The sequence below is a fragment of the Ochlerotatus camptorhynchus genome, unplaced genomic scaffold, assembly GCF_037179485.1.
Source record: "Ochlerotatus camptorhynchus isolate MF236.1 unplaced genomic scaffold, CSIRO-AGI_Acam_v1.1 ptg000402l, whole genome shotgun sequence".
In the NCBI taxonomy this organism is placed as follows: domain Eukaryota; kingdom Metazoa; phylum Arthropoda; class Insecta; order Diptera; family Culicidae; genus Ochlerotatus; species Ochlerotatus camptorhynchus.
This window is the reverse complement of record NW_027040888.1, coordinates 1,422,510-1,440,730: the sequence shown is the minus strand read 5'-3', so window position 1 is coordinate 1,440,730 and position 18,221 is coordinate 1,422,510. Positions and strand designations below refer to the sequence as shown.

The 18,221-nt window shown below is 43.8% G+C and overlaps 1 protein-coding gene across 1 annotated transcript in view; it reads right to left on the bottom strand.

Moving 5' to 3' along the window:
- Nucleotides 1–2,253: 2,253 nt before the first annotated feature.
- The window catches only part of LOC135710799 (sodium-coupled monocarboxylate transporter 1-like), a 28,471-nt gene continuing 12,503 nt past the window's right edge, over nucleotides 2,254–18,221 (bottom strand). The window contains exons 3-6 of the mRNA XM_065233484.1: nucleotides 3,900–4,261; nucleotides 3,532–3,842; nucleotides 2,718–3,475; nucleotides 2,254–2,653 (exon numbers count right to left, since the gene is read on the bottom strand). Of these exons, the coding sequence (XP_065089556.1) occupies nucleotides 2,255–2,653; nucleotides 2,718–3,475; nucleotides 3,532–3,842; nucleotides 3,900–4,261 (1,830 nt within the window). The 3' untranslated portion in view covers nucleotide 2,254. The remainder of the gene's footprint in view (nucleotides 2,654–2,717; nucleotides 3,476–3,531; nucleotides 3,843–3,899; nucleotides 4,262–18,221) is intronic.

Sequence of the window (18,221 nt, the reverse complement as noted above, 5' to 3'; positions counted from 1 at the left end):
TTCCTTCACTTCTGGGCTTCCGATCAGTGGTCAACCGTTCCTCGAACCGCTTAATCACTCGCGACACCGTGGAATTCGCGATTCCCAACGTTTTAGCGATGGAACGATGCGAGAGATCCTTGTTCTCGTGATGAATGCGCAAGATTTTATCACGCACGAGCTGTTCTTTCGACTCCATTTCCGCGAGTTTTGATCACAGGACTTTAAAACTTGCAGGATGTAAATAATGCACTATGAACTAAATCCACCCAAATTTTCATTAAATTCTACCCAACGGTTAAAAAGTTAGAGCAATTTCATAGTGTGGCAATTCATCGTGGACACCCTTTAAAGTGATTTTCAGGTGATTAAATAATGTCAAAATAGGGAAACCCTAATATAATTGGTTCGAAACTTTTTTTTTCAAAGATGTCTGAACTAGTAAATTTAATTTAATCATTGCAATTTCAAAAATATTCCCATCTACAAAACTCCCTGAATCCCGCCGAAATCCTCCAAAATCTAGCAGAGCTTCTATGTAGTTCCAAAAACTTCTACAAAATTCCTTGCTCTACTTGGAATTCGCTCAACTTGTACAAAGATCAGGAAACCACCTACAAACCGACATGAATGGCATACAAATTAAAAAGAAATTTCTGTTCAAAGCACAAAACTGACATCTGCCGCCGTGTTCGCGGAAAATGTTTATCCTAGCCACGAACACGCGAACAAAATTTATGAGTTGGTTCGTGTCCAATATATTCCGAACAAATTATTTTTATCTAGATAAATAAAAAAATTCTGTGGTTTTGACAGATGGGATCGCTGCACATTTTAATCGGCCGTTACGGATTCTCGATCAAGAGTTAAGTTTGAGTTGCATGTCGGTTTGTCGGTGGGTAAACTGATATAAACTCACTGCCCTTCAAAGAAGCTTCCGGAGGGGGGTATTTGTGAGGATAGTTGACCACCCAAGATTTGTACAATTACATATGCCATGCTAAATCCAAGCAATATGTTAGTAGAACTATATTTATTTATAAGGAGAATTTAAAAATTGTAAGTTGAATTCCAAGGGAAGGAGAAAATCCAAAGCGATTTTAGAAATGAATTCAGTTCTGAGAATAATTCAATTGAATCTTTTTGGAGTATGACAAATGAATTCAAAGGTGAGTTCCGGAGAAACCTTTAGCAGAACTAATTTTTTTTCTTGATATAATGTCACGCTTATGTTAAATTCTAATTTGGTGACGCGCGCTGCAACCCCGCCCATTAGGATTATACACAGGTGTGTAACTTAGATAATATTTTATGGCAGTGGCTTGAGGAGCGAATCCTGGATAAAGAGCCGCCGTGTGTTTAATCAATGGAAGTCGTACGCTCATAAACAGAAAACAGATGGTATAATCGCTTTTTGAGAAATTATCCTGCCACACACAATACTTAGAACCTAAGTGCTAAGTAATGATTTAGACTTTTACCACACACAAACAGACATAACACTCGTAAGTTGTTCATTGAACAAGCATTTAACGGTTAATTTAAAAGTATCGTAGTTGGTAGTACCGCCACCTGTGGCGCGCATAGTCATTTTCCTTGCATTTGACGTTTACACACTACCGCCATCTGTTCAGCGTACTACCCACCACAGTGTACTCAACAGATGGCGCTAATGTTTCAGCGACGATGTTTTACAGTGAGAAATATTAAATGTGTTTGTCTGTGCTCTTACTATAACTTTCAATTTTCTAGAGCACAAATCTCGAACACTACTGTTATAATGAGATCCATAAAAAATAAGGCTCCGGCAACCATTCACCATAAGAACTTCTAATGGTTATTTTCAGGTTTTTTTTAGCATTGTTAGCCATCTACAAATTAATAATAAGCAAAGTTATTTAAAAGGATTTCTCAAAAATAAAAATATCCAGTCAATAAACTACAGCTTGATCTTATAATAATTAATTAGGTATAGCTCTCTAAAATTATCCTATACAAATCAAGCTGAACATTAGATCCTAAGTAACATCGACAGATTCTCTTCGTCGACTTTCTCTTTGTATCTCCACGACCATTTTAAGACATTCCCAGGTATTTTCAGCACACAGATCGATAAAATAAGATTTTATCTAGCATCTAATGCAACAAACACAACAAGATACAGTTATGTACTCATGTTATTAACGAAGAGAAAGTCAACGAAGATAATCGACCAATGTTACTTAGGACCTAATGCAATGTTCAGCTTGAAATTGGTACATAGCAAAACTCCGCCTTACGGTTTCTCCTCGAATGCCGCATTACATTGCCCCTGTAGATTCGTCTCAAATTTTGGTTTGATCTTTGGATTAACCACATAGCATCGTTCCTTTCCCGGCAATGCTCGACTCAACTTGTGGACCGCAGAATGGAGCAACCTCTGATCGTAGGCATCATCCGGGTGGCTGGTGGCATAGCTGACGATCGTTCCGATCACCATAGTGATAAATGTTCCGATCAAGCTGTAGTACATGTAGGACACTGCGTAGATGCTTTCCGGAAACTGGAATGACGACGAATCGGTGGCGGTTATATTCTGAAACGGTACCTCCGGTGGAGCATTCGTGATGGTGGATAACAGCCACGAATCTGATGGCCTCGCGATTGACTGGGCAAAGGTCTCGTTTGTGCAACCCTGCGAATAGAATTATCTCGGTTGACTTCGCCAAAGTAAGTCGAATTTAACAGAGTAAACTTACCTCGACAGAAGTAGGTAGAAGTGGTGTCTGGTTATCGATTGTCAACCCTCCAAACGTGATCCAAAGGGTCACGATATGGGAAATGATCATTCCACTGGCTGCCCCTTTCCAGTTGGCCGCGGGGACGAGCATTGCGAGTAGGAAAACCCCTAGCAGGGGACCGGATGTAGCCGAGGTCATCAACATGCTACTCTCGATCACCCCCGAAAGCAAACCGACGGCGAATCCTATTCCCATAACGACTACTCCGTAAATGGCACCGATCAGTCGGATCATCTTCAGCTGCTTCTTGTCACGCGTATCTTTGAAGCACGGCAGTGGTGCCAGAAAGTCCTCCCACGTGACAGTAGCCGCAGCGTTAATGTTGGAAACATTCAACGTCAGCGCTCCGTTCAGCAGCGATCCCATGAAGAGACCCAGGAATCCCGGAAGGTAGGAGAACTTATCCTGCACGAAGAATGCCGCTATTTCGTCGATCTTGCTTATGAAACCAGCGGCCATCGGGTCACAATCGACGTACACCGAGAAGATCCCCATCCCAACAATCCAAACCAACGTGAAGAGGATGATTATGATCGGAACGTTGGTCATCAAGGTGCGTTGAATTTCCCGAAACGAGCCCATACTAAGGTATCGCTGAACGAAACTTTGCTGGCAACCGAAGATGCTCAATGACATGAACAGCTGTCCGAGCCAGGCCGAAGTGGTATCCACTCGAACCGTCAAGTCACCGGTGAAGTTGAAGAATGTTAGGCGACCTGCGGAATAGAACGTTTGTGATTGTTAAGTTTCTAGAATACCGAATTCTACAGACCTTTTTCAGCCGGAATGGTAACGATCTCATCGATTCCCCAGATATTGACCATGGACTGGATGACGATGGCGATCATGATCAGAATCATTGTGACCCCTTGGATCACATCCGCCGTGATGGCAGCCTTCAGGCCACCCAGAAGATTGAATGCAATCGTGGTGACCGTGATCAGGAGGAGCGAGGCCCAATACGGGACTCCAACGACGGTGTTCAGAGCAACGGCCGGAGTGTAAAGGGTGCAACCTAGGATCAGCAATGCTCGTACTATGTACGTTCCGGATGCGAGACAGCGAACCAGGCGGCTGTTGAATCTGAAAATTTTAAATGTTTGGACTAAGAATCATTACTCGAAAAACGTTCGAACCAACCTCAAATCCAAATACTGGTAAACCGAAGTTATTCCCAGATTGAAGTACACCGGAATGAAGACGAAGCATACGATCGGATAGGCGGTCACCATACCGTACAGGGTTTCCCACATGGCCGATCCACGGTAGAACAGCTCGCTCGGGTAGCCGAGCAGCGAACGGACGCCGAGGGTTCCACGGGCGATCGACAGCATCATGGCCCCGACGGAGATCGTGCCCATTCCGAAGACGTATTCGGCTTTGGTTTTCTCCTTCCGACCGAAGAAGCGGCCCCATAGTGGTACCAGGGTGGACACGATCACGAAGATGAAGAACGTGGCATAGTCCCAGCCAAGGTTGCCGCCATAGTCGCTGGTGGCCATCTGCAATGGTTGTAAATTATGGTTTATTGATGGTCTTTCATCTTAATTTTAGTGATGTTTGATTTTTCTAAATCCTATTGATTTTGAACTGAATTGCAAATTTCACGTTTGTATGATCACTTGTCGTGTTATCTATGTTTACTAATCAGTTTCCAGTGATGCTGATAGAAAAAAAGCCAAGGTCTTCAAAACAGTCAACACATGGCGCCTCATAGTTATCATCCGGATTTCCTATCTTCAAATGATATCATCCTAACCGCTTCATGTTTTCGGTCACGTTTCTGAATAACAGCTTCTTTTTTGTTTAATTAGGGAACTGTCGTAAATATTTCTGGTTTTTGGTAGCAAGAGGTTATTGTTTGATCAGCAAATAATCTTGCTTCTATTATGTTGTTGTTGATGTTTGGTAAATTGTGTTTACATGCAAATAAGGAGTAGGACAAAGCCATGCCGTAATGCTGTTATGAAAATATTGTTGGAGATAAGCCGAAAAAACAACAACTGCGGATTCCTTGAACATGAGGTGAATCAAGCTACAGTTATCATTTTTTTGTTAGGCTCCCAATTTATGTCGTGTTTGAGTTTGTGGTGTAGCTGGTACCAACATTATTCAGGGTGTAGATGTCGGGTATACATTTGTAAAGAAATGTTGGTACGGTGTTTGTTTTTTACTACATTCGGTTCGTTACCGTGGGCTACAGTACAGTCTATTTGTTTTAGTACCGTAAACGGGGTGAAGTTGATCACTACAGCGCTCAGTATTTGATTCTCTACAATCTTTGTTTATGATGCTGTTACGAGACAATTTGTTTACTATTTCATTAGGTAGTATTAAATAGTACTTTTGCAAAGATTTTATTTTATTTTATTTAATACATCCATCTGACAATAAGTCTTAATGAACCAGAAGCCATAACAAATACTAAATGTATCTGGAGTTAATAATACGTCTCTGGAATTGAGCAGCAGGTTCCCCAAACTCGAACAACTCGACAGTGAGCATGCATAAGGGCCTATACGCGATGATCGATTCTCTTCCTCGATTTTCTCTTTTGTTAATAACTCGCTAGATTTAACGTTTCTCGGTGCGTTTGCTGTTGCTTTTGATAGCCAATACAACATGTTACTACTCTGCATTGAACAAATTCTAGAAAATTGTTTCGCTTAGCTGTAGCAATGCAAAGAGAAAATCGATGAAGAGAATCGATCACCGCGTATTCGCCCTTATGCATGCTCACTGCCGAACTCTTCAACTGTAGAAAACGTGCGAATCATACTCGTAGAAGAGCGGTGTGAGTCTTGACGCAATAGGAACGTTGAGCGTAGAAATCTGCTTGGCGCACGAAAGTTCAAGCAAGAGAGTAAGTGGGTAGAGTCAATTTCACCACTTAATAACTTCGCGACGAATGTTGCCTGTTGAATTTGTCGCCGTCGTTGTAACGTGTCCATGCTTAGCAAGCGACATCTCTCAGCATACGGAGGTAAGTTTAGTGGATCTCTCCAAGGAAGTTGTCTTAATGCTCGACGAATTAATGTTTTTTGGATACGTTCTATTCTGATGTTCCAGGAAAGTTGCTAGGGAGTCCAAACAACAGATGCAGTCTCGATAATCGGACAAACGAGTGAACAGTACAGTGCTTTTAAACAGTACGGATCCGAAAAATCTCTTGAGATTCTTGATATAAAACCAAGCTGACGATTAGCCTTAGTGATTACCATTGAACGGTGTAAGTCAAACGTAAGTTTAGGGTCCAGCATTACACCTAGGTCGCTTACTTGTTCTACTCTTTCTAGTACAAATCCATCAATTGAGTAATCGAATACGATTGGCGTTCTTGTGCGATTAAATGTCATGACCACACATTTTGATATACTGACGGAAAGCTTGTTTAAGCGGCACCAATCAATAAATAAACATTGCTTGGAGCTGACGGCAATCCTCGACGTTCTTGACAACAATGTATAGTTTGAGATCATCGGCGTATATGAGCACACAACCACTCGGCAAGAGGAGCGTCACATCGTTGAAGAAGATTGTGAACAGCAATGGTCCTAAATTGCTGCCCTGCGGAACACCGGAGGTTGCAGCAAATGGTGATGAAGTGCACGAACCCAGCTTGACACGAAGTGTTCTGTTGGAAAGATATGATTTCAGCCAATCAACCAAACCATCCGAAATTCCCAGGCGAGACATTTTCCGAAGAAGAATACCACGATCGATGCAATCGAATGCCGCTTTCAGATCGGTATAAACGGTATTTACTTGAGCCCTATTTTCCAAGTGATTTATACATGTTGAGGTGAACTCCAGCAAATTTGATGTAACTGAGCGTCCTGGCATAAATCCATGTTATTTGCTGAAATGTAGCTCTTGACATGAAAGAAGATAGCATCGTTCACAATGATCTCGAATAATTTTGAAGCTGCAGATAGACTTGTTATGCCACGATAATTTGTCACGTCACGTTTGTCGCCCTTCTTATGGACAGGGAACATAAAGGAATGTCTCCATATTTCGGGGAAAACTCCTTGGTGCAACGAAGCGGTAAAGATGCGAGCTAGGGGATCAGCTAAAACAGCAACACAGCGGCAAAAAATGATTGCAGGTACACCATCAGGACCCGGTGAAACAGATTTCTTCAACTTCCTAACAGCTTTAACGACATACATATTGCTAACCACAAATGTACGCAAATCGATGAGACCCTCAGGAACATTGCAAGCCGCTCTTTCTACTTCATCTGCGTTGGCGGCTGAATCCGAAAAAAACAGAACTGAAGTGGCGGGAAAATAGATCACACGATTCGAGCATAGAAGTAGACTCCAAATCGCCAAAAAATACGGATGAAGGAATATTCGACGATTTTCGCTTGGAGTTCACAAACTTCCAGAAGCTCTTGGGATTTCTACGTAAATTGGTCTGGACACGCAAGACATATGACTTGTATAGGGTTGAATTAAGCTTACGATAGGCGTTGCAAGCGCGATGAAAGTTGCGTTTCGTTTCAGAAGTTCGATGTCGGCGAAGTTTACGCTGCCAGGAATTTTTATCGCGTTTCAAAAGCCGCAGGAGAGGAGAACTCCAAGCAGGAGATATAGGAGGTTTTCGTCTTGGAGTGTTATCGGTGAGCCAATTGCAAATTATGTTGCAAAATTGTACTGCCATATCGTTGACGTCATTTGTTGCCAGAATACTGCTCCAATCACAGCTCATCAGGAACTCGTTGAGCATGACGAAGTCGATTTTTGAGTAGTCGAGCGTATGTTCACCAGCATCAAGGGATTCCACACGGTCAACACAATCGGATTGAGTTGGTAAGGAGAATAAAATCGGTGGATGATGCAAATCAATAGCCAGCAATGGGGACACCGCTTCGTTAACTACAATGTTGCAATCGGAATCACAGAAAACCAAATCTAGGATGCGCCCCAGGTGATTGCGAATAGAGTTGTATTGCCGGATATTCAGGAAGCTCGTTCCATCCATCAGAGCAGCACTGGCAGCAGACGTCGTGGAAGGATCAAGGTTTAAGATTCCATCATCAAGACAATCCCATGCTATGTGTGGTTGATTGTAGTCACCACAAGCAAGCAAAAGGTCACCATCTGGAGTTGCATCACGTAATTCACGAAGAGTAGCTAAATGGGCATCGATAACACCTACGTCCCGACTACGATCTGGAGGAATATATACAGCGCAAAGCACGAACCGCTTTCCGCGAATACAGGCAGACACACTTACTTGTTCCAGGTTACTACCATTAATAGTCTTTATCTCAACAGACTTGTAAACGCTGGCCACGGCAATAAGCACTCCTCCAAACTTCGCTTTCTGGCTATTACGAGCACTGCGATCGCAGCGAAATACATTAAAGTCAGTACCAAAAAGTTGCAGTGAGTTGATGCTGTCGTCAAGGCCCGTTTCTATCAATATGATGACATCGTAACTGCAATCACATACCGCTACAACAGATCGTCAATTTTGGTTCTTAGACCACGTACGTTTTGGAAGTAAAGCCAAACATCGTTGTCACCAGCAATTCCACAACTGTTGTCACGAGATGCCGGTGTGTAGGAATTTTCGGCGCGTCCCGACATAGGTAGGGGACGTTCAAGGCGTTGTCCATGTTGGCTGGAGGTACTCCCGGCAGAACAAGTTGGTGATCTGAGGAGGGAATCATCATCAGGCAGGAAATTATGAAAATTATGTTGATACTTGCCTAGACAACCAAGCTGGAAGACCTCTTCTCGCACATCAGACACAGGGCCGGGACGACTTCGACTGCATTCACCATTTATCGGCGCGACTGTGCTGAGTGGATAAGAGGCTTCCAAAATGCTTATTTTTGCACGTCCCGGGGTCCATCCATCGGTTGATTTGCTGCCAACGTCGTCTGCGGTGTCACTGGCGTGGGTGTTAGATTCACACCAGATGGTCTCCGAAATTTTTGAGCCGAGTGATCTTCGAATTCACGGAATAGAACTCCTTGGGGCCAAGATGACGGATCCAAAGCTCTCTTCTTCAAAGCTGGGTCTAGACCGACATTGAATGAAATAAAGGTCATGTTACTGGTGTCGGTTCCTTTGGCGACCAATTTCACAACATCAGGTTCATTTTCGAGTTCCAGGTTGGCTTTCACCATTTCAGAGATTGCTTCGTTGCTCACATCACGTTGGATACGGGACAAGTAGAGCCAGAATTTTGCCGCCGGTTTTTCACATGTAGGTACAGAGATGACGTTCTGACCCAACAGTTTTGAGCCAGACTGACACTCAGATGTTTTAGGCACCACAGAGTCGGATCCACGAAATCGTTTTGATGGTCGAGTTGCTTCAAGTGTTGGCCATCGGTTGACAGCAGGTGGCAGAATTGACGGGACAGGCTTTGATGACAACTGTTTAATTTCCGTCTGCAAATTCGTGATAGCTTCCGTGAGAGAAAGCAGCGGTGATTTTTCAACTGCCAAATTGGTGATGGATCGGAGGTGCGAATTCTCAAAAAGTTCCGCACATTTATCGCACATCCAAAAGAGGTTTTTCCGATGGGATGTGAAGTAACCAGACAGGGCACGAGACACTCCGGAACACGTCATGTGAAACACACTGCCACAGTATCCTCGGCAGGTCACATACTCAATGCCAGTAATTTCCAACGAGCACTTGGCACAATTTGTCTCCATGCTGGAAGTTGAACGGTCAAACGCCTTTAATTAGACTTCTTGCAGGAACAAAAGTTGGCGGTAGGACGGTGATGACAAACAAGCTCAGGATGATTGAGTGCTGTTTCAACAATAGCACGTAGGTGAAGAATGAACAAAAACAACTCTATAGCACAGCACAGCGCGGACAAAAAACAGTTAAATTGTACTTCGAATAACTACTTTACGAGCACAATTTTTTAACAATAATGTCCGGATGATTAAAACGAAAAACTTGGTCAAGAAATAAATATTTTTGACTAGATAAGACACGAAAAATAACGAATAAAACTACGACTTGAAATAGCACAAGTAGCAAAGCCACACGATGAACTCTGAGATTTCCTTAACATACGATGCATTATACCTTTCTAAATGTAAAGGGTGTATTTGATAAAAATGGCACACCGAAAATCTTCTGAAACTTTTGAACCGTATGAGTAAACACCTGAAAATTTGAGTAAATCTTATTCATAGTGCAGTATTTCATCTGTCAAGTTTCATAGTTAAGGCTGACTGTTTTTTTGACAGATAAAGCATAAGCTAACTGTAAAAAGCCTGAAAACTTATCCATTGTGTGCCGGCCTGTATTCATGCAGTAGTTCCAGTCATGTCGTCGAATCAAGAAATTGTCCGTGAAAAAATGTTGTGCACTTACAATCAAAATCAAAAGTCGTCCCACCGATGCATCGCTAAAAAGCTTGGAATTTCAAATACAACTGTATATCGTGTGATAAGAGGAGCGTCTGAGTACCCCAAGGAAGGAAGGAAGTGGTCGTAAAAGTGGTCCAATCTGTGGGACTCTTGGGACAGGTTAATGAAGTGGACAAACGTAGTTGGGGAAAAATACGGAAGGAATTTAGAACGATTACCGGAGAACAATAAAGAACGCACGCGGTGTCGATTACAAGTTTATGAATATTCAGAAAAAGGGAAAACAGTCTGTTTTTATCTAATAGATGCGCGCACGTTAGAGGGGCGCACCAGTGCTGCCAATGTGAGAGTAGACCGTCGCTCCACGACGGTAGGCCCTTAGATGCCCATTAGCCCCATTTGGATATCCGCCTTCATTACTTCGGTTGGGCAGTACCGCAACTGCACAAGTCCTCTTTCACAAAGGTCCCGAATGAAACTCTGCTTCGTCTCAATGTGCTTGCTTCTTTTGCTGGTCTGTTCGGATGCCAGAAAACTCAGACACCCTTGATTGTCTTCGTAGACGATGGTTGCTTCTGCTTGTTTCTCACCGAAATCTACCAACAAACGCCGCATTCAGAGTACCTCTTAGAAAGCTTCGCCAAGTGCCACATACTCAGCTTCCATTGTCGATAGACTTACGCAATCATGACGTCTGCTTGTCCAAGATACAGCTCCTCCTGCGTAGAACACCATGAAACCAGCCATCGACTTCCGTGTCCTTGGGTCACCGGTCCAATCAGCGTCGGAGAAAGCTTCCAGAACTTTACTCTTTCCGTCACCAAGTTTCAGCTTCCAATCCTTGGTCCTCTTGAGGAAGCGGATCACTCGTTTGATTGCTGTTCAGTCTACTTCGTTTGGGTTACTAAACTTACGTCCCAAGATTGAAGCACTCGTCAGGACGAGCAGAAACCGCCACGTACATCAACGCACCGACAAGACTGCGGTACATCGTGCCATATTCCATAGGTTCACTCTCTGAAATGTCCTTCAGGTATCCGTCGTCCATCGGTGTCTTCGCCGTCTTCGAATTTTCAAATCCCAGCCGTTCAATTAGCTTCTCAATATACGACTTCAAACTCAAGCTGTAGATCCCGTCAGCTTCTCGCTCAATCTCCATACGCAGGAAGAATCTTGCATCACTGAGCCAGTTGATCTCGAAATGCCGCTTCAGATGTTAGAAAATTCGGTATATCTCCTCTTCGTTCGCACATCCAACCAACAAATCATCAACGTACACGATGCCCATTTCGTTCAACAACAAACAAACAGGGATCCGCCGTACTTGCCTTGAAACGAAGACAACAAATCAAGAAGACTGGCAACTTTGCCAGAATCCAAGCGACTGATACAATGGCGCTGCGCTTGAGTGAAGGTTGAAGCAACACATAGAAAAATGAGCAAATACACAAACCCTTCTGTGGATGTAATCTTTGCTATCAAATTCGTTCGAAGCATTTATCTTTGAGCGAAAGATGACGCCATTGTACCTGTCTCATAGCGTTCGTATGAGAAAACGGAAGTGTTGCCAGTCTTCTTGATTTGTTGTCTTCGCTTGAACCCAAAGCTTCTCAGTACTTCCGTCAACTTTCGGTTCCAGCACCCCGCGCGCTACTTCAGGCCATAGATACTGCGTCGCAAATGGCACACTTTCTCCTCCTGTCCACGAGCTTTGTAGCCTGTTGGTTGACCCATGTACAGTTCTTCATTGACGTCGACATAGAGGTAGGCTGTTTTTACATCCAAGTGCATTGAAAACAAACCATTCTTCCCCGCCAGCGCTAGAAGTGCAAAGTGGCATGCCTAGTGACGGGAGCAAACACCTCCTCAAAATCTACTCCATACTGTTGCCTGTAGCCATGCGCTACAACTCGTGCCTTGAACCTTACAGTTTCACCAGCTTCATTGCATTTCACCTTATACACCCAGTGATTACCGATAACTTTCTTCGCGGATGGCAAGTCACACAGTTCCCAAGTACCATTTTCCATGTATGACTGGAACTCGTCTTCCATCGCTTGCTTCCACGAATCGTTTCCAGGACACCTTACCGCCTCACCATAGCTCACTGGTTCAGCCATCAACTGCGTAGCAATGTCCACTATGAAGTTAGAATAACGATCAGGCAACTTTCCGCGACCCTTTCGCGTCGGTCGCCCAGTGTACGGGAATACTTTCCGAAGCTGCGTCGTCAGTTTGTTTACTTTTCACCGTCAGAGGGTCCTCCAGCAAAAACAAATCACTCAAATCAAAATAATGTTCAGATTGACTCTGTCCACCCTCCGATCTATCAGAACACTCATCTTCCGTTAGCTCTCTATCACTTTCAATCGGCTCCGGATGATCGGATGATGGTCTTCATTACGCTTCGGCATTTCATCCGGAATCAATTCAACTTCGGATTCGACTGGATCACAACAAACACAAAGCTTCATCATCCAGCTCTATACACTTCGCATCACGGTTCACTGTGACTCTCTCCTTACTCAGATCCTCAAACCACAATAAAAATGAGCTTCTGTGCCTTACTGTCGAACTTCTAACGCTTCACATCGGGGATGTGCACCCACGCCTTGCATCCATACACTCTCAGTTGGTCCAAGTTGGGTTTCCGTCCGAACCATTTTTCGTACCGGGTGACGTCCACTGAGCGCGAAGGAAGTCGATTCTGCAAGTATGCAGCTGTCAGCGTTGCCTCGCCCCAGTACTTTTTATCCAGCCCTGCACCCAGGAGCATCGTCCGCGACATTTCCTACAGATATCTGTTGCGTCGTTCTTTTGAGGCGTATACGCTGTGGTAAACTGCGCACGAATCAATATCGACTGCAGTCGTCAAATAGCGTCATGAGGAACCTGTTTCCACCCGGTGTTGGCGTTTCCATAGGTCCACACAAGTCTGTTTGAACCAAATCGAGAATCTGTGTCGACTTCCGCTTAGCTTTCTTCGGGATTGCTGTGCGCGACAGCTTTCCCTCCAGACATGCTTCACACGTAAGACGAATGCCACAATCCTTCACTTCAAACCCAACCGCAAGTTTTTCTCTGGCAATTTTGTCCACAACCGTGGGGTCATTATGACCGAATCTCCAGATACATTCTTCCCGAGCGAACTCCCTTGGCAATCACCTTACCAGAATCATCGCAGATATCACAGCCGCTTTCTTTGCATACGACTGTAATCCCCTGGAACTCAGCTTCGTCTCAAAAAGTAGTCCACAATTCAACGATGGCACGTAGCGAACATCCGTGAGCGTAATCTCCACAGTACCACCAGATCCTTCAACACCGTACACCCAACAATCAATACGAAACTAACGATTTTAAATTGGCTCACTACTTGACTAGCCTATTGGTCCCATGCAAATCGATTAACGTACCCCATTGTAGTCAAAATTCTAGTACTTCACTATGTTTGTTTTGATTCGCTATGAAAGTTTGACAGATAAAATGAGGGGTTAGTGTGTTTCGAGGGGTGAATCGATTAGCTTGGGACCGAAGAGAGTACCAGAGCTGAGCCAAAAAGTTGAGCACGTTATTTCGGGACCTTCTAGTCGAGTTACCTCTATGATACAATTGCAAACAACACCGGCTCATTCTTCCTATCATCACTTCTGTCCTGCTTCTGGTTCGCCTGGAACAATTGGCAGTTCCGTCGAAAGTCCCCTTTCTTCTTACAGAAGAAGCACGTCTTCTCTGACACGGCAGTCGCACTCGATTTTAAACCAGTTTTTAATGGCCATGGCTTCACTCGACTATCCATCGGATCGATCCTCACGCCACTCGTACTCATCCAAAAGCTTTGATTTTACGGGGCAGCCTCTCAAAGAGCTCCTCCACGTCAAATAAATGGCTTCCCATTTGGGCAAGTTCAGGTTGCAAAGCTACTTCAGGAGGGAAACTCTGGATGTCACCGTCACTTTTTCGTGGTACGTTTTAAGCTGCTGCCAAAAATCCTTAGCAGTTTCAACTGTCTTCACGAGGCTTTACTGATTATCTTCAATACACAGCCCCATGGTAGCGCGGGCCTTTTTGTCGTCCTTGACCCACAGTGCGGCGGCCGCAGCGGCTTCCGGCTTCGGTGTTCCAACTACGTAGCACAACTCCTCTCGGGTCAACATCATCTCCATTCCGAACTTCCAAGAAGCCCAGTTCTGGTTGGTGCAACAGTGGTGCCAGGAAAGTGGTGCAACAGTTCAAGAACCGTCCAAACATGTCAATTCGAAACTCCTGACTGATTTGAAAATCGTGAAGTTAGTTCCTAGCAGAGACGATGTTAAATAAGAGACGCGCGAAGCAGAGATGCCAGATTTTTTTCTATGCAATTCCGTAGACTTATTCAAATCTACGGATTTCTACGGATTTTTTTTAGTTTCAAGATGATATTTTACGTAAAATGATAAATCGATGAAAGGATTTTTGAAAAACTACTAGGGACAGCCCTCTGGGGTTGTACGCAATGGTGACGTCGGACTACGTGCTCTTATATATAATAAATGTTATTTGTTAACTGTAGCAGGACTTGTGTTTTGTGTAGGAATAGGAATTTGAGCAGGATTCTCTCTGTTTATTCTCTTTAGTATGACTATGATTGCCATGAAGCTTTTGATATGAATTTTAGTTGGGACATGCTCAGAAATTTAACTCTTTTTTCAAAAATCTTGGTGACCCTAAAAAGGGTCGATGGTAGTACAGGTATGAATACCACGCTACTGTTGCACCTGTAGTTTTTGGCATACTTTCACTGATTGATTCCCGGGGATCCTTGTTCAGCCATAGCAAGATGTGCGTGTGAGGACTTCCACGGTGCTGAAATTCAATCGTGTCAATCAGCTTGTTGAAGTACACACAGCACGTGACTGGATCATGATTGACCATAGTTGCTCTTTGTAGTGCAGTCAAGTTGTTGTTGCTAATACTGTACTGAATTCGGTATTGATTTGAGGAAGGATAGATTTCGCTCAATGCACTGCTCCATGAATAAGGTGGTCCTTAAGGTTGACACGTGTAATGTTTGCGGTCCCCGTGCACGTAAAAGTGCATTGCAAGCCTTAGGAAACTCTAAGGCGAAGAACTTTCATTGTCATAAAGGGTGTCCACGATGAAATTGCCACACACAATTCGAGTTTTCATCCGATTGCCATCACATTTTCAGGGATTGAGAAATAACTATTAAACTTCATTTTTACAGTCCATACGCAAATGCCCGCACCTTGGCCTTAACCCCGGCCATAAGATTCTGCACAACCTGTGAATCAACCGTTTTTTGCATGTAAACCCATACTTTCTTCAGTTCCTCGAATGTCTTCACTACCTTAGGTCGTTTAAGAAGGTGCTGCTTCATAATCGCCCAGTACTTCTCGATGGGGCGGAGCTCCGGAGTGTTGCGAGGGTTGAACATTTTCGGCACGAAATTGACCTTATTGTCCGCATACCACTTCAGCACGTCCTTGGAGTAGTGGCATGAGGCCAAATCCGGCCAGAAGATTGTTGGGACGTTGTGGGCCTTCAGGAGAGGAAGCAGCCGCTTCTGGAGGCACTCTTTTATGTACACCTGTCCGTTCATCGTGTCCTGGGTCACGAAAGGTGCACTCCGCTTCCCGCACGTGCAGATGGCTTGCCAAACCAGGAATTTCTTCGCAAATTTGGACATCTTCTGAGTGCGGACATGCTCCGGAACGCTGAACTTATCCTTGGCCGTGAAAAACAGGTTGCCGGGGATCTGTTTGAAGTCGGTCTTCACATATGTTTCGTCGTCCATGATGCAGCATTCAACTTTCGTCAGCATGTTGAGGTACAACTTCCTGGCACGGGTTTTGGCGGACTTGTTCTGCTTCTCGTCGCGATTAGGGGCCTTTTGTACCTTGAACGTTCGAAACCCAGCCTTAGTTTTGGCCTTCTGGACAAAACTTCGGCTTAGGTGCAGCTTCTTAGCCACATCCCTAACGGAGGCGTTCGGATTTCGGTTGAAGGCCCCAACTACGCGGTTGTGATTTTTGGTGTTGTACGGAATACTTTTTCCTTCACCTCTGGGCTTCCGATCGGTGGTCAACCGTTCCTCGAACCGCTTAATCACTCGCGACACCGTGGAATTCGCGATTCCCAACGTTTTAGCGATGGAACGATGCGATAGATCCTTGTTCTCGTGATGAATGCGCAAGATTTTATCACGCACGAGCTGTTCTTTCGACTCCATTTCCGCGAGTTTTGATCACAGGACTTTAAAACTTGCAGGATGTAAATAATGCACTATGAACTAAATCCACCCACATTTTCATTAAATTCTACCCAACGGTTAAAATGTTAGAGCAATTTCATAGTGTGGCAATTTCATCGTGGACACCCTTTATATAACAAATGTTGTGGTTTGGCCACACGATTGTCTTGACGAGGAGTTTCACTGGATGCCATCATGAGATATGTTAAAGAGCCTGAATTTATAAAGAGACGACATCTTATTCATTTGACAGGTCATCTGCTCGACTGGAATGACTTTTCCTATGACTTGACAGATAATCGATTGTTCCAATTTTGACATGTCTCTTTATAATTCAGACTCTTTAAAATATGTCACCCGAACCCCTGGCTTGAATTTCCGTAGATGGCCAAAACATATGGCAGGAAAAGCTATCTCTTCGCCGAACTCGTTATATATTAATGACAGAGGAACCCTGTGTTGCGCGGGAGCGGTCTCCAGGCATTTGTTCTCATTTCAAAGGAGCTTTTCCTGTTGCCCAATCAGCAATTCTGTCTCATTATCCACGACAATGGTCTCCAGCTCAATTTGAGGATCCACTGCAGGGGTTTCAAGATCATCTATGGCGATCTGATCAATTCTGATCCCGCAGCGGTACAGTAGTGTCGTAATCTTATAAGAAAGCCACGATTTAACCTAAGTTTCCTTTATGAAGCCGACGACTGCTTTTTGATGAACACGTTCAAGGCCTGATCATCATCGAGCTGACGGGGAAGAGAACGTCGTCTCTCTTACACAACGCAAACGGTAGAACAACATTCGAGCAAAAAGAAAATCATTAAAAAATCATCATATGGCATATGTGATTTCGTTCTAATTCCTCAATTTTGTGTAAATTAAACCATTTCTGATCAGAAATGTTATTACTAAGCCATCGATGCTTGCTATTTTCAGAATTCACACAAGCACAACATCAGCAGCTCTTATTATGAGAAAAACTAAAATACATACATTCGTGACGGCCTTCGGCAACAGTGTCGTATGACAGAGCCTGTCGTATGACATTTTAGTTTGGTAAATTGGAGGCGAATCAGCCCCAGGCTGAAAGCCTCCCTAATAAAGATAAATCAATCAATCAATTTTAGTTTGGTACTGTAATTTTAAAGCTTTTTTTGCAAGTGTCGGAAGTAAAGGCAGTCGATTATCATAGAAAATGTGTCGCTTACAATACTGGACACGACTTTTATTCGCCTTCACACGGCACCGTCGAAAAATTTTCCCTTCAAGCAAATAGCGAATTCGTTTATTATTCAGTTCCAACCTGGATCGGGTATCAAGATTGGGTCTGCTTGTTTTCGGACAAACGTCAGTTTGATCGTTTGTTTTTAAAACCCAGCTCAGGTTGAGGTTCGTATTGACAAAAAGTTCGGTTTCGCACTGGGTTGGAACTGGTTCCAACCCCAATAATAAACGAATTCGCTAAAAGATTGACAGTATATTATGAGAACTTTCGGCGGAGTGAAGAGATAGTACGAAGGCCACTATGTTTCACGCACAGTCTGACGTTTGCTTACGGGATATTTCATATGAGGGAAGAGCTACAGAGTCGCAGAAAACGGTCGACAAGTTGCAGGGGTGTATTTTACTTTATGCTTCTTTCCCTTCAGAATCAGATTATACTCTAGATTGTAAAAATCGATTCTGACGGGAGACGTACACTGAAGAAAAAAATCCGTAGAAACTGTACCGAATTCCGTAGATTTTGCCTACGGATCCGTATTTCCGCAAAAAATTGTAAAATCCGTAGATCTACGGAGATTTCCGTAGATCTGGCATCTCTGGCGCGAAGACTGAAGCCAAAAGTTCCAATCGAACC